The sequence below is a fragment of the Misgurnus anguillicaudatus genome, chromosome 20, assembly GCF_027580225.2.
Source record: "Misgurnus anguillicaudatus chromosome 20, ASM2758022v2, whole genome shotgun sequence".
NCBI classification, from domain to species: Eukaryota; Metazoa; Chordata; class Actinopteri; order Cypriniformes; family Cobitidae; genus Misgurnus; species Misgurnus anguillicaudatus.
Window position 1 is genome coordinate 13,060,494 of NC_073356.2, and position 16,220 is coordinate 13,076,713.

Here is a 16,220-nt window from a genome sequence, read left to right on the forward strand (position 1 = left end):
GGTGTTGGGGATACACCTCCGGTGAGCACACATAACATACCTAACCATGATCTGCCCGTTCTGCCCAAGTCTGCAAATACCATGCCTGATCACAAAATGGCCGCCATCCTGCCTGTTCCCAAAATGGCTGCCATCCTGTCTGTGTCTGCACCTGCACCTGTTATCGAGAGAGCTATCACCATTCCTGCACCTGTTATTCAGAGGGGCATCGTCACCACCACACCTGCACTTAGGAGAGCTATTATTCACCCTGCACCTGCCGTGAAGATGGCCGCCATGCCTGAATCTTCCGTTGAGGTCTGTCTCCTGGACTATAGACTCTCAGAATTTGCCATAGCCCTGTGGTGCGTTTTGTCTGCCGTTTGCTCTGGTATTTCCCATGTTTCTCAAGGCTCTGAACCCGAACCCCTGGACTCATCTGATCTGCCTGATTCATCCGACTCATCCGATTCATCCGACTCATCCGATTCATCCGACTCATGCGATTCATCCGATTCATCTGATTCATCCGACTGCTTTGATTCACTCTACTCCTATGATTCATCTGATCTGCCCGACTCATCTGATCTGCCCGACTCATCTGGTTTGCCCGATTCATCTGATCTGCCTGACTCATCGGATTTGTTTGTCCTGCCTGATTCACTGGTCCCATCCAATTCATCCGATTCACCTGGCTCAAAGGACTCATCTGGTTCACCATCTGGGACATCGCCACCTTGGACAGTGGAAGCTTTCCCAAGTTTTTTTTGGGGGGCGGTAGTACCCGGACACAGGAAGGAGGCAGAGGACACCAAGGCGGAGGCCGAAGTGTGCTCGGACCCTTCCTCTCCTTGTGTTCCAGGTCTATTCCTGCCCCATGATATAGCTCCATGTCTGCCTAATGATCCTGCTCCAAGCCTGCCCCATGACCCAGGTCCAAGCCTGCCCCATGACCCAGGTCCAAGCCTGCCCCATGACCCAGGCCCAAGCCTGCCCCATGACCCAGGTCCAAGCCTGCCCCATGACCCAGGTCCAAGCCTGCCCCATGACCCAGGTCCAAGCCTGCCCCATGACCCAGGTCCAAGCCTGCCCCATGACCCAGGTCCAAGCCTGCCCCATGACCCTGGACCACACCTGTCCTATGACCCGGGCCCACATCTGCCTCATGATCCGGGACCATGCTGGCCCCACGACCCTGGACCATCCTGGCCTTATGACCCAGGACCTCTTATGAACTGCCCTGCCTTGCCAAGAGGTCCTGGCCCGCCCGCCCACCCTCTATTTGGACTTTATTATTTGAATGTTGGGCTCCGGGAGTCGCCCTTTAGAGGGGGGGTTATGTAAGGTTTTGTTCTGTGTTTTCTTGTATTCTTTGTATTTTTGTTATTTGTACTTGTATTTTGATTCTCTGCTCTGTTTGGACTTTTATTTTGAAATTCATCATGCCATGTCACGCTTCACACTTCCTGTTTGTTTCTGTATATAAGTCACTTCATGTACACCTGTTCCCCGCTGTATATTACATTCGTATGCCCAGCCCGTTACCTGTTTGTTCTGTTACCTGATCTGTTATTTGTTATTCCTGTACCCTGTATTTGGATTTGGATTTGGTTGCTGGCCCTTTTGGGATTTTACTAAATAAACACCTTTTGCACATGGATTCACTTCTCACTCGCTTTCTTGAAAGCCTCCGTTACAGTTAGTAAGTATTTTATTTATATTTTACATTTTAGAATTCCTCTGCATTTGCGAACCCTGCGTTCGATGAACTAAATTAAGTGATTATTTTAAAAGAAATATGAACTCACGTTTACCAAAACGTTTCACTGTAAAAAAATACTTTGCTGGCTTAAAATTTTTTGTTGAATCAACTCGGATTTACAAGTAATTTCAACATACTATTATTTATCTTGACTAGAGATGAGTTGTTATAACTAATAGTAAGTTGTTATAACTTATAAAATTAAGTTGACTTTTTTCAACTATATTTTTTTAAAAGTTGTGACAACTCATTTTTGTTGACATGACTTGTAAATCTGAGTTGATGTGGCAAGGAAATTTGGGGCAGCAAAGTATTTTTACAGTGTTATTAAATAATAAAACACTATTTAATAATTAACTGTTAAAAATAAATAGTTTTACACTATCTGGTGTTTATCATTGTAGATCCTTTAACAATTTTATGAAGTCCAGCAATTTGCCTTCAGATGCCACTTTAATATTTAGTTTAATATTTAATATTTTAATTTTAATATAGGTTCAGGCACATTCAGCTTGCATTTATGTGATGATATTTTGTTTGTGAGATGTGACTGCTTCAAATAGATCTAATTTTCAAAAATGTGTTGTGTGGATTAGGCATGGGGCAGTATAAGATTCGGTATGATAACCTTTAGCAAAAATACCAAGGTTTCATGGTGTTGCCGTATTGCCATTACAACACTAAAATTATATTTATAGTTATTTTCAAATGGCAGGTAAAATAAAGCCTTTAAATTATAATATGCTTTCAAAAAAATATATATATATATATATATATATATATATATATATATATCGGTTAAAGCAACACTAAAGAGTTTTTTCTCTTTGCTCCCCCTACAGGTTGGAAGCGGAATTGTCCATTACCACCGTCCTAAATAATTTGGCCTAATGCAGCAAAGCTGGCTCTGATTGGATTGTAAGTCTGCCGTAAAGCAAGTTTTTGTAGTTTTCACTCGAACTACAGGACCGCAGCCCGACGGTTGGAAACTTCTTTAGTGCGGTTTTGGCCGATAGAGGGCTGCAAAGCGAATGTGAACGTTCACCCTGTTTCGAGTGGATGAACGACTGAAACTTTTTGGAAATGTTATTTCAAGGTAAAAAAAAAACTGTTTAGTGTTGCTTTAAATTAACCCAGAAAGTGTTATCATTAAGGTCAAAGCAACTCAGCATTTTAGGTTGAAACAACCCAGCATAGGTTAAATTACAACCCATCCGGCTGGGTTTGTCCCTTTACTGGGTTGAAAATAACTTAAGTTTTTTTTTAGAGTGTTTATTAGTTCATAAGTCCAAGTCTTTCTTTGACTCTGTCATGTGGTGTGTCAATAAGTCAAGTCAGTGATTGTGATCTTTCCAGCCCTAGTGTGTTTGCGCCCTGCGTTTAATGACAAATATATTAAGGCATAATGCTCAATAAAACCCAAAGGAATTTAGGACAGACTTGACTTCAGCGTTGACTTCCGGCTGTGGCTGAAACCGTTCTTTGTTTCCTTCACTTACCTGTGTGAGTGGGGGGCTTACCCTTCACCTCTGACTCATGTCTGAGTTCAAATAGTGGGTGGGGGCTTCACATTCCCTAAAGGATTCTGGAATTTTTGTATGATGATGTGTATACTTTTAAATATCTGTGGGAAGCATACACACACTAACATAAAGGTGAGCTTTCAACAAGCTACCAAATACACACCTGCATACTTTCATATCTGTGTGTGTCAGTGTCGCAATTATGTGCATTATTTCCCACCCTGTTTTCTTTGTTATCCTGTCAAAGACAATTGTTTTCAGCATTTTATGGTTACTTTGTCATCATCTTACACAGCACTTTTTTCAATTATTCGTTAAGTACATATTTCCAGATTGAAGACTCAATATGTGATTGATATTTCATACAGGTGTAAAGGTTTTCCTATGTGTTTTTGTTAGCTATAGCAGCCATTTATTTATTTATATTTATTAAATTCTTAACGCCTTTCCAGCATCTATGTTTATATTCATGATGAGAAAGAGTTAACCTATACACAAGTATAAATTCATATAAGTTAATACACAAGTTGGGGAGGGGCAATAAGATCTCCAATTCCCCTAACCTGCATGTTTTTATAATATGTGTGATAAAAATGGAATAGCTCTACCTACATGAGGAAACCCAAGATGACACTGTAGAGAAACAGGTGTTACCCACTGAGCTACTGTGCTTACCTGAAATGCCATTTAACTATTCACAAGTCAAACCAGTACTGATTTGCCACTTTTCTCATAACTCTATACAGTTTAACTCTTGGAATGTCATTGGCTGCATCCGAAATCTCTAAAATGCTGTCTTCAGAGGCAGCATTCCAAGGCAGAAAGGCATCAAGGCACATCTGACTGATTCCATTATTTGGTTTACTTCCTGACTCCTGAAATACCTTCATCGTCTTGTCCCACAATTCTATGCATGTGTGTGCATGCGGAGAATGTGATTGGTCGATTTTGAAAAAGTAAAATTGTGCCCAGGAAAGCAGCTGGATCACAGGTTTAGTGTAAATAAGGTCATATTCTCACTTTGTGCACCTTTTGATTGCATTTCTAGCAAAGAATTTGTATTGCAGTTTTCATAAATAGGTTTAGTTATCACAAGCCTCTCTATGTTTGTATTTAAAACAGAATTCCGAATGGGTTTCCCAGAACTGCCTTCATGCCACCAAAGTCATTGCCTTACGAGGCAGCGAGGCAACAAGTCAGCTCCCTTCAATTTTGCAATGGCAAAAATAAACTGCACACAAAAATGGGCATAACCACATACCTCTTCAATAATGGAAATTTAATATTTATCAATTTAATGTTATTTATTTATTTATTTTATTTATTTGTTTGTTTGTTTATTAATATATAATGAACATTTAACAATATAATTGCCTTAAATGGCAAAAATTTAATTGAAAGAGTAAAATATTAAATATTAAAAATATAGAAAAGACAGTTATAGATGTAATCTGAATATAAATACAATATTTATTTACACATGATATGTGCAAGGGATAATGCAATGTGCAGAAGAGGTGATGATATTATTAACAAATAGCAATTTTATATTATTATAAACAGATCAAGACAGTCTATATACACTAAAATTATATACTAATTATTTTCTTGTTTTGAAGTAAAACATTGTTTATCTATTATGATGGATGTTCATGTTTTTTATATACCTTTAACAAAACTACAAATAAAGACAAACATACAGAGGTTAGGTTAAGTATTATACAAAAATTATAAAGGATTCAGAAAAATTATTATTATCTGTATGTGAAATGGGCTATATGGAAACAGTCATAATGGCTTCTCACGATTTAAATGATTATTATATACATTATATACAAAGGTCTATATAAACATAAAAAAGAATATAAAAATGTTGGTACAATTTTAAAGTAATTAAATAATACAGTATTTTGTTCCTTTAATCAGAAAGGACATTGTTAAAAACAATTCAAACATTTTATAAACGTGGGGTTCATCGAGTTTCTGCTAACAACATAACCGGAAGACGCGCCCTTCGTCCGCCACTCCCACAAATACGTCACGGCGGATTGGCCAAACCCGGAAGTGAAGATGGCGACCGCCTACGAGAGGTTCAACTTGTAAGTTAAAACTTTTATTTTAGCGCAAGATAGACAAACAAACGCAAAGTTTCACTTTAGCGAAGGTCAGCTCGTTTATTGTCGGTGTCTGTGGACGCTGTCAACGGTTGTTGTTGGGTGTATAAGAGAGTTTTAGCTACTGGTGGTGGTGGTTAAGCCGTTCATACACTGTTCAGACTGGTTGTGTCTCAAGAACCAGTCTGCCTAGACTAGCATGTTGTATAATCCTTCAGTCAAGGTAAACTGCAATGCCCCAAAATGTTGTCTGTGTAAGCAGTTCAGGGATTTGTGAGCAAGCCAGTGCGTTCTGACCACTCTGTGTACATATATGACCCTGAGCTACTAACGTTAACTACTACTTGCTCACCAACTGTATTATTTTTAGATATTGTAAATTAGTGATCACTCAAATGGGCATTAGAATGCTGAGGTCGGCCGAAACAGAGCTTTTTAATGGCCTGATTTGAACTGGCAATTCATCTTCTAATAAATCCAGCTATGACTATGCCACAATGAATGTGTTAGATCCTTCAGATCCAGTTCACAAGTTCTTGCACTAGGTCTAACTAGATCTCTTCATTAGGAAAGTGATATTGTGTGTTTGTCAAGTTTGTTGTGAGTTTGACTATCACTTCTACTCAAACATAATGACACAGATACAGTGATGGAGAATAACAGGAAGCAAGGTGATGAGTTTATTGAAACTGATCTTAGTTGTGCTCATCAATCTGACTTCATCTGAACAGTAAAAATGATTCAACAACAGTTATTATACAGTATCGTGCATGTAATATACAGCTTTGTACAATATGCTGTTTTGCATTATTGTTAAAATGTTTTGCGTTTTTCAAAACTTTGAGACCATTGAAGATCATTGGATTTTCTTGTGCAAGACACCACTAACATAAAACTGACAGTACTTAAAAGTAATGAATGAAAAAATAAATGCAAATATTGAATAAAATTTATTGTTAACAATAGTGAAGGTTAATAAATGCATATGGGTAAGAAAGTTTGGTAACACTTTACAATAAGGTTGTATTTGTTTACAATTAGTTAATGCATTAGCTAACATAAACTAACTATGAACAATACTTCTGCATCATTTAAAGTCCCTGTAAAGTCAGATATTATGGGACAGATTTACTAAAGACACACAGTGAATAATTAGCGCTGAAAAGGTGTGGTCTGGTTAGTTTTGCGGCTGACCTTATTGTTATGTTGTATAATTTGTGTCTTTTTAATAAATAACCCACATATTACCATTGCCATCAACACTTTTTTGTAAATGCGCTTTAATTGACATTTATGAAAACCTTAAATGTCAAGTAAATTTGCATAGTGATTATAAACGATAATGGCTCATCTCTATTCAGTGGTTTTCAGAAATCCTCATATAGTATTTATAAATGTCTTGACAAGTTATCAGTAGTGAATAGGATGTCCTCATGCCCTTATCTTTCATCAATATGATGTAGTCACTGATGGCACAGTGTATTGTATTCAGTCTCCAAAAAACAAAGAAAAAAACTAAATAAAAGAATCCCACAAGCCGTTATTAATGAAAAAATTGCATTTTGCATAAAAAAGTTTGTTTTTTGCATGTTGGTATTTTTTTTAGGTTGTTTCCAGATAAGTTGATTTTGATTTGCTTTTTATTCTCAATCATGATTTTCATAAAAATTTCAGGAACACTTTACAAAAAATTTGTATTTGTTAACATTAGCAAATACATAACATAAAGTGACAATGAACAATACTCATACAGCATTTATAAATCTTAGTTCATATTAATTTCAGCCTTTACTCATACATTTTTAAAAGTCAAAAGTTGTAACAGCTAAAATTAGTTAATGCACAATGCAAAAAAAACTAAGCATGAACACATTGAGATGAACTAACATTAACAATGTTTAATTAATAAATGTTGAACAACTATATTGTTCACTGTTAGTTCATCGTGCTAGTGAATTTACTAATGTTGAAAAATACAACCTTATTGTATCACAACAAAACACAACAACTTTTAAAAAACAATTAAAATAAGTAAGTGCAACAAATGTATACCTGATAACATCCTACAATTCAAATAAAACTTTTGGATTATGCTATTAGACATCGCCTTAAATTAAACAATAATTCGGATTTGGAGGAAATATGCTTAATTGTCATAACAATAGCACAACAATGTTATAAATAGATTGATTTTCTTGACGCAAAATAAAAAAATGTTTTTCCTTTGGGGTGAGATATGACGTAGGCATGTTTTAACAGGCTTTTTTAGATTTATAATTTTATTTACTAAATATAAATAGCATTCGGCTTTAAATACTGAGTTATTGGCTCATTGCGTTTATGTTTTTAGAGGCAAAATAGTCCTTAAAAAGTTTTTAATGACCTTCTGAATAATGACCCATTTCACAATAAACAAAACATTGCCAGTGGTGTTATAATAATTTAATTAAAAAATGTTATTATAATGACATAGTTTGCTAAACTAATCCACCCTATTAATAGTTAGAAAATATGATGCTTTTATCATACAAAGACATTGCATGCCACAAGACAATTTCATTGATGTCATGATTTTGCCCAAACTGTGGTCTGTGGTCACAAAATCTGCAGACATAATATGATCAGTACCACTAAAACTCCTTATATGCGTGACCTGATCATGTCCACCCCCAGACTTTGAGACTTATACGAACTGTATCATCAAACCGCACTGTGAACTATTCAGTAAATAGTGATGTAAATGCAGATTCCTATTGTGGTTAATGGAACTTAAGGTTAACCATGCAACTGCGTAATGCCTCCCTGATTGCAAGCGCATCAAACAGTGCACAGAAAATGTGTCTGCTCAGCATTTTGCCGAGGAAGGAAGGAAGAGTCTTAGGACATAAAAATTCTGAAACAGATCCTCAAACTCATCACACGCGCTGCCAAAACTTCCTTGATAAAGTGACTTTTGCAAATCTTATCTGTAATTTCCTCCAAGATGAAAAATATGCATAACAGAAAGTGAAATGGTTCTCAAGACTGCAAGTATTGTGATTTATGAGAGCTGAAAATCTGCTTTACCCAGATGGCTTGAGACAAGAAGATATATAAACGTATAAAAACGAGTACAAGTTGTTTTGCTTTGATTCGGAAAACACGATGTCATGTTGATATCACCACTAAATCAATGCTTATTTGTACTAGTTTGAAATAGTTTTATGGGAATACACATAAAATTTATGATAAAACCTACAGATCACCACCAACGTAAGGTTTATTGTGCCACAGCTGCCCTAAACTGTATTGGTAATTTAGGTTTCTTTCTGTAATGGTTAATCCAGCAGCCTCTTTAATCACAGAAGTATTTCTAATGCTAAAATAGCCTATAATAATTGTTGTTATCCATACATTTTATTAATTACAGTTATTTATTTGCAAAAAAAGTTTTAATGATTGAATGTAACACTTGATAATTTATTTTCTGACTTCTGAGAGAAGGTGCACCATAATGGGTAAATATTGGACAGAACACATGCTGGGTAAAAATGACCCCATGTTAGGTTAAAAATGATCCAGTGTTGGGTTGTTGTTATACAACCATTGGTTAACCAATTAGGGCTGTCACAGTTATGAAATTTGGCTGACGGACGGTTAATTGCCTTATAAATTGTGACGATTATGACGGTTAATTGCCTATTTTAGTGATTTTCACACATTATTGCGATTATTTAAATTAAATGTTTTGCCAAGGTTTACCTATATTATTAACACATAACACATATTAAAAAGGAATTATTTAATGAATATATCTTTTCAAAAACAGAAAAACAAATCCCTAAATTTGAAATTGCTGTTTTGGAAATGTATGTTTTACTTGGCAATTCACACTGATATTTAAAGTTTTGCAGCATTTCTTTAAATGTGGTTTTTCCATTAAATGGCTTTGCAATGTACTATCGCGTTACACTGTCAGTCAAGGAGCACCATTAGATACCGTCTCGTTTATACAGGTGCTGCAGCTCCCCCTTGTGTTTTTTTAGAGAGAATGCAATCATTGCGGTGATCTGAAATCATCGTGATGAGGTTAAACAATCGCGATAAGACGAATGTTTAATAATTTTAATGCTGCGTTTACACCAACAGAGTTTCAGGCGTCAAAATCGCGTCTACCGCGCCTAGTTTGCCGCTTGAACAGTTTGAATGCATTCACGCATCTAGAGCGAAGTAGACGCATGGAAAAGCAAGCATTTGACGCTCGTCAGAGGCACAATCCGCTTCTTGTTGGAGGGGCTAGTGCTATGCGGTTGTCTGTTTGCAAGATGGCTGATGTTGATTGTGCATTTATTGAGAGAGTTAACGATTTGTATTTAGTCACCTTAGTATTATGGGGGAAAATAAACGGCGCGGGTCGATAAACGTCACGTGACTCAAAAGTGAAATGTGGATTTACAACTTACCAGGTTGCCCAATGTCCTCACTGACACCCTTCCAAGTAGGGCTGCAGCTATCGATTCTTTTTGTAATCGATTAATCTAGCACTAAATCGATCGATTAATCGAGTAATCGGATACAAATTTTGAATGTGTTTTTAAACAACCAAAACAAATAATGCATAACGAAAATGACGTGGCTGTAAAATGTTCAAGCATTTGGCTTTTATTTCTAAAAAAAACAGAGGTATTTGGCTCCAGAAAATAAGCCTATTTATTTCAATTTTTTACCCATTTAGTGTTTATAAGTGCCAGTACCAACAATTAAACACTTTAATTTATTAATATGCACAACAGGTTTCATGCTGTAATCTAGCCCTGACATCAAAGTAAATATCTGGTTTATGTACATTTCTACACCTGCAGCATTTACCATTAGGCTTTTAACATATAATAAATCATTTCTGGGGTGAGCCTATTTGCTATGGTAACAACCTGTGTGTGTGCGCGCGCACGTGCACCTGTGTTTATGTGTGCATGCATGCTGTGCGTGAGGAAGAGTGACACCCCAGTCAGACGTTTAGTTGCTTCATTGCATTTTGGTACGGCAGAAATTCATACATTCATTTTCAATAGAACGCTGCATTTGGTTTGCATCACTTGCATTGCGGTGCATTTTAGGTTAAGAATTCGTTCGAAAAATCACAACATCACGTCCCGCTGTATACAGTGAATGCATGCTGAAATTATTGTTGCGTGGCTACATAAAAGTTTAAGCATATGTGATGCATTGCGTGATCGGTCTGACTCGCGTGAGAGAGAATAACTTATGCTAAACTCCAATAAGACAAAGATTATTATTATTATTGAACAAAATATGTCAGATATGATTGCACTGTGGTGCCGTTTTTTGGTACACACACCTGTAAAGTGCATGCGTGTGTGTGAAGGGGTTCTTTTTTAAGCTATACTCTCCTGCAATTGAACGTGAATATGTTTACTACTTAAAAACATCAAAGCTGAACATCATATCTAGTCAAACCGCATAACGACATCGCTACAAATACAGTATGGGATTAAAATCAGCGGAAGCTACGTTACCTTGTTTCATGGTGAAACAGCAGTGGATGTTTTCGGTTCAGATGCTGAATGTAATGCTAATGTAATGGTCCCAATTCCAAACTTTAGACATTCTCTCTCTGCCGTTTATGGACATATTCGCTCTGCCATCGCGCTAACTAAATTCAAAATGTACCACGCGCTATGATGTGCTTCCTGAACATTGAACAACGGTCCATGTGAATCAGATCTCGGCGCGTGTAGTGCGCGTCATAGGAATTTAACGAGGCTTCGAGGCAGAATTTTTGCCTCAAGGAATTTTTTGAATCGAACAAATCGAGTAACTCGATGAATCGTTTCAGCCCTACTTCCAAGCAAGGTCCTTTTTATTCCTGTCTCTATAGAAATTAGAACGTGTGTCGTATAGCTCCGGGTGACTGCTCACGGACAATATCAAGCGTTCCTTCATGTTGAATGAGTGACTCCGGGCAGAGCTGCCACCACCGCAGCAAGCAGGCTCCTGACGCAAAATTCCGCCAAAGTTCAAATTTGTCAACTCGGGCGTCAGCCACAAATTCACGTCAAACGCAAAATGCAGAAAAAGCACCATTTGCACGTACCGCGTCAGGCGCTCAATTCGGAATGGCGTCTTCCGCGCCACGCCAAACGCCTCATTTGCGCCGTGAGACCACCAGACACGGGTCAACGCATCTTCACATCGACTTAACATTGAAATCACTCGCGCTTCATGCCTCTACCGCGGCTGGTGTAAACGCAGCATTAGAGTGTAAATTTGCTGATTTGGGTATAGATGGTTTTTCAGCAGCAACAACATAAACAAAAGTCCTTTTACAGTAGTTTATTTCTGATAACAAGGTAAATACTGTAAATGGCAAATAAGTTACCTTCATTTTTATATCATATCGGACACGTCTGATGAAACCGTCTGTAAAACGTGAATTCATATTGACATTTCTCACTCCTGTTCAAAGTTAAAGGGTAGGGATGCTCCAATCAATGCCGATCTCCACTAATAATACGTGGCCGATCACTATTCTGAATCGGACAGCCGATCTTATTACAGCTATTTCATGTACTACGGCTTTTGATCAGTAAGTCCTTATCGATCTAAAATCACTGTTAGTTTGAGTTTAACATGCATTTGAAAAACCAACAATCGTCAAACATAATTATTAAACATATTCTTTATTATCATGAAAATACCTGAAAAGGTTTGAAGAACAGAAATATATATAATATAAATATATCCTTCAGCCATTTCATGGAGCTGCGTGTCATCACAGCTGCGTGTGTATTTTTCTTCGTCTACAGCGCATTTTGAGTTTCTGCACGAGAGCGCCCCCTGGCTTTTGGATGTAGCGGCATTTCACCGTAATTCATTGAGAAACATAGCAATCATTATCGGCCGATCGATCGAGCATCCCTATTAAAGGGTTCACTGTAAAGCACTTCACACTGCTAGTAAATGTGTTAAAGGAACCGTATGTAGGATTGTGGCCAAAACTGGTATTGCAATCACAAAACTTGTGGCTAAAACTTGTACTGCAATCACACAACTGGTGGCCAATACACAACATGACAACATAAACATCCGTTGAGGGCTGCAACTCCACTTTTTAAATGACAATATCCTGCCCAGACCACTGTTGTCAGTGATATAAGTATTTGAAATGAAAATCATTTCTTAATGTCTAGAGACATATCAGGGCCATTTTATGATTAATTGATATAAATTTCTTACATACTGTTCCTTTAAGCACTGTAATATCTTGTAATGCACTATATGTCGCTTTGGATAATTGTGTCTGCCAAATGTGTTTGTTAATATAAAGTTTTTCCTAATGTCCACTTAACACTCAACTTGAATATTCTGTTCATTCTCAATTGTTAATATGTAAGCAATTCCAGTGTTATGGATGTGACATTTTTAGTTAAAAATTACAGTATATTTTCAGAGAATGCTGAATACAGTGAATCATATGCTTACGTTTTCATAAACCACTAATGATAGCGTTAAAACATTAGAAAGTGTAAATGTTTTCTGATTTATATAAGGGAAATATTTATGTGTGTTATGGATGTGACAAAAGGGACACACGTTTTTGGTAGACAACATATTCTTTCTGTGAATTAAAATGCACAAGCCAGAAGTTAAATAGGTAACAATAAAACAGAGATGAGACTGCTCTGTGTAAAACATATATTTATTTTAACTTTCGTGTGCACATTTATGAGGAACCCACTGACTGATTTGGACATGAGAATTTCTAAAAAGTATTTTGAAAAATTTTGAGAAATTTAAGCCACAAAATATTGACATTGGAGATAACAGTATGGTTAAAAAACAATTGATCAAAACTTTTTCATGGTAAGGTTGACATTTGCATAAAATGAGTTTGGTTTCATTAAGAAATGGTTTTCTCTGAATTTTCCCATCTGTTTTATTTTCACAGGCATTCAACACCTGAGAAGTTTTACATTGAGGCCTGTGATGATGGTGCAAATGATGTGCTGGTTATTGATCGGGTGTCCACCGAGATGACACTCGCAGGTAGGATCTGAACTTCAATTACTTTCCGCATCTCTATCCCCCCTAAAACCTTAGCAAGCAGAGAGTTACTTTTAATTTTATTTAATGGTGCATTGTGGTACTTTTAGAAGGATCTCTTGACAGAAATGCTATATAATATACATTTATATAAAGACCTTGCATAATGAACTGTATTGCTTTTATTACCTTATAATGTGCCGTTTTTATCTACATACACTTTACACGGAAGTCCCCGTCATGTTTCTACATTAGCCATAAATGGACAAACTGTTCTACAGAGTGTTTCATCCTTACGTTGTCTTAAACGACGACATGTTTGTCCTATATGGCAGCTAACGTAGCTTCCCGTTGTGTTTTAAAATTCACGTTGAGTGCAATTCGCAATCTCACTGCTAAAAATACACCTTACACCTTTAATGAATTTTAAAAGTTAACTTGACTCGTTTTTTTATATCAATAAATATTTAAGTAGCATGAATATGAAGTGTCATAAGTGGAGCACGTAGAATGATACTGGTCATCATTACATTGGAAACTACTCTGAATTTTCTCTTTTATTAAAGTTTCACACGATCTTATCAGTGATGACTTCATTCCCAGACGACACAGAAACCTCCACTGTTTACCACAGTGATGCAATGACAGTACAAAACATTAAACATGAACGTATTAAAATAACGCTTGCCTAAATTAATATTTTACACTGTTAATCATTTGATATTGACATTGCACATACACTTAAGAAAGGGTGTGCCGGCTACATTTTTTTAAATGATTTTTTTGGTCGTGCAACAACTTTAGGTCGATGTTTTTGTGGTAACACTTTACTCTAAGGTTAATGGTAACACTTTATTATAATGTTCATTAATTAACATTAGTTAACTACATTGGTTAACATGAACAAATGATGAGCTGCACTTGTGCAGCGTTTATTAATCTTTATTAATGTTAATTTCAACAATTACTAATACTTTATTAAAATTTGGTTAATGTTAGTTAATGCACCGTGAACTAACATGAACAAACAATAAACAGCTTTATTTCTATTTACTAACATTAACAAAGATGAATAAATACTGTAACAAATGTATTGCTTATGGTTTGTTCATGTTAGTTAATACATTAACTAATGTTAAATCATGAACATTATAATAGTGTTACCAGGTTAATTTGTTCAAATTAGTTTACTACATTAGTTAACATGAACTAATAATGAACTGCAGTTATAAACATTTTTTATCTTTGTTAATTTAAACATTTACTAATACATTATTCAAATCTTGTTGACATTAGTTAATGCACTGTGAACTAACATGAACAGCTGTATTTTTATTAACTAACATTAACAAAGATTAACAAATACAGTAACAAATGTACTGCTCATGGTTAGTTCATGTTAGTTATTACATTAACTAATGTTAATAAATGAGACCTTATTGTAAAGTGTTACTGTTTTTGTGTTATAAGTTATAGAAAATTATGTATTTTGAAAATTATAATTTAATAAAATATTATAAAATTTTTAAAGTATAAATTAATAGTTTTAACACAGTATCAGAATTATTACACTTAAGAAAAAAAAGTAATTATTGTTACTTAAGAATTTACCATTTGCTATGGCAACTTTTATCTTTTTATAAGTAAATGGGACTTTTTAACAAAATTTTGTGTTCGTTCTACTATAGCTTTTATGTCAGCTACAGATCCAAAACATTGAGTGTCCAACCTTTTAAGTTATATTTTAGTTATAGTAGTTCAAATAGAGTGATTGCCGCAGACTTTGTTGCATCACAGATGGTTATTTTTTTATTTGCAAGTTTGCAAGTCAGAAAAAGTAGTACGTGTACACCATACATTTTTTTAATTTGTGCTTCGAATAGAAAAAATCTTGCTGCTTGCATTGATGCATTGCAAAAACTTCCAGAACTGAGATGCAATGAGGAGTTTTTAAAACATTTCGGATCTCAGTGACAAACTTGCAAGTGAACGTTTGACCTGTTATTGCAAATTCATCATGCAACTTATCTCATTGGTCAGTGACCAATGTGGTCAAAGTTGGAATTTTTTTGTACATCGTTCCAATGCTTGTCTGATGATGGTGCCTTATTTAAAGTATAACAACAATGCATACGTTATTTATTGTAGATAGCATCTTCTCTGTTTCAAGTGATAATTTATCATCACTGTCATATTGACATTTTATCTTTGAGGTAGTTGCTACGGCCGTTTGCTCGTGAAATGTTTTTTGACCTTCAACATTTCTTTTTGTCCAGAAATAACACAACTATGCCATTATTTACTCAGCTAGAGCATAGAAGAAAATACATAATGCATCTCCATAATCTGTTGGATTAAACAATTTATCTTTTTGAAGGTTTGAGGGACATACCCGCATCTGGCGTAACCAGACCAATATGTGGAATCATGGGAACTATACGTCTGGTGGCTGGTATGTACCTCGTTTTTTAAATTTGGGGTTTTGTCATATCGCATACAACATTGTATCGCATCCAACGCATGATTTTTCTCTCCACAGGTATGTACCTCATTGTCATCACCAGGAAAAAGAAAGTGGGCGACCTTTTCGGCCACACTGTGTGGAAAGCGCTGGAGTTTGATGTGATTTCTTATAAGAAGACCATTTTACACCTCACAGATATTCAGGTCATCAAAGTCCCCTACCGCAACTTTCAGTCAAATGCTGATGTTTGTGACACCTCCGGGCTATAAATGTCATATGATGTTTCATGACTTGTCAAGTGCGTTTAAATCTCAGATGTTTTCCTTGCTTGAACT

At 36.0% G+C, this 16,220-nt stretch overlaps 1 protein-coding gene across 2 annotated transcripts in view; it reads left to right on the forward strand.

Annotated features, from left to right (window-relative positions):
* Positions 1 to 16,220, forward strand: part of sacm1la (SAC1 like phosphatidylinositide phosphatase a) — a 43,546-nt gene that overhangs the window by 5,691 nt on the left and 21,635 nt on the right. The window contains exons 1-4 of one of the 2 annotated variants that reach the window (XM_055219863.2): positions 5,239 to 5,363; positions 13,327 to 13,424; positions 15,799 to 15,873; positions 15,961 to 16,088. In XM_055219863.2, the coding sequence (XP_055075838.2) occupies positions 5,335 to 5,363; positions 13,327 to 13,424; positions 15,799 to 15,873; positions 15,961 to 16,088 (330 nt within the window). In that variant the 5' untranslated portion in view covers positions 5,239 to 5,334. Of the gene's footprint in view, positions 1 to 5,238; positions 5,364 to 13,326; positions 13,425 to 15,798; positions 15,874 to 15,960; positions 16,089 to 16,220 lie in introns of those variants that run through there. The other variant, XM_055219864.2, reaches the window with a different exon arrangement.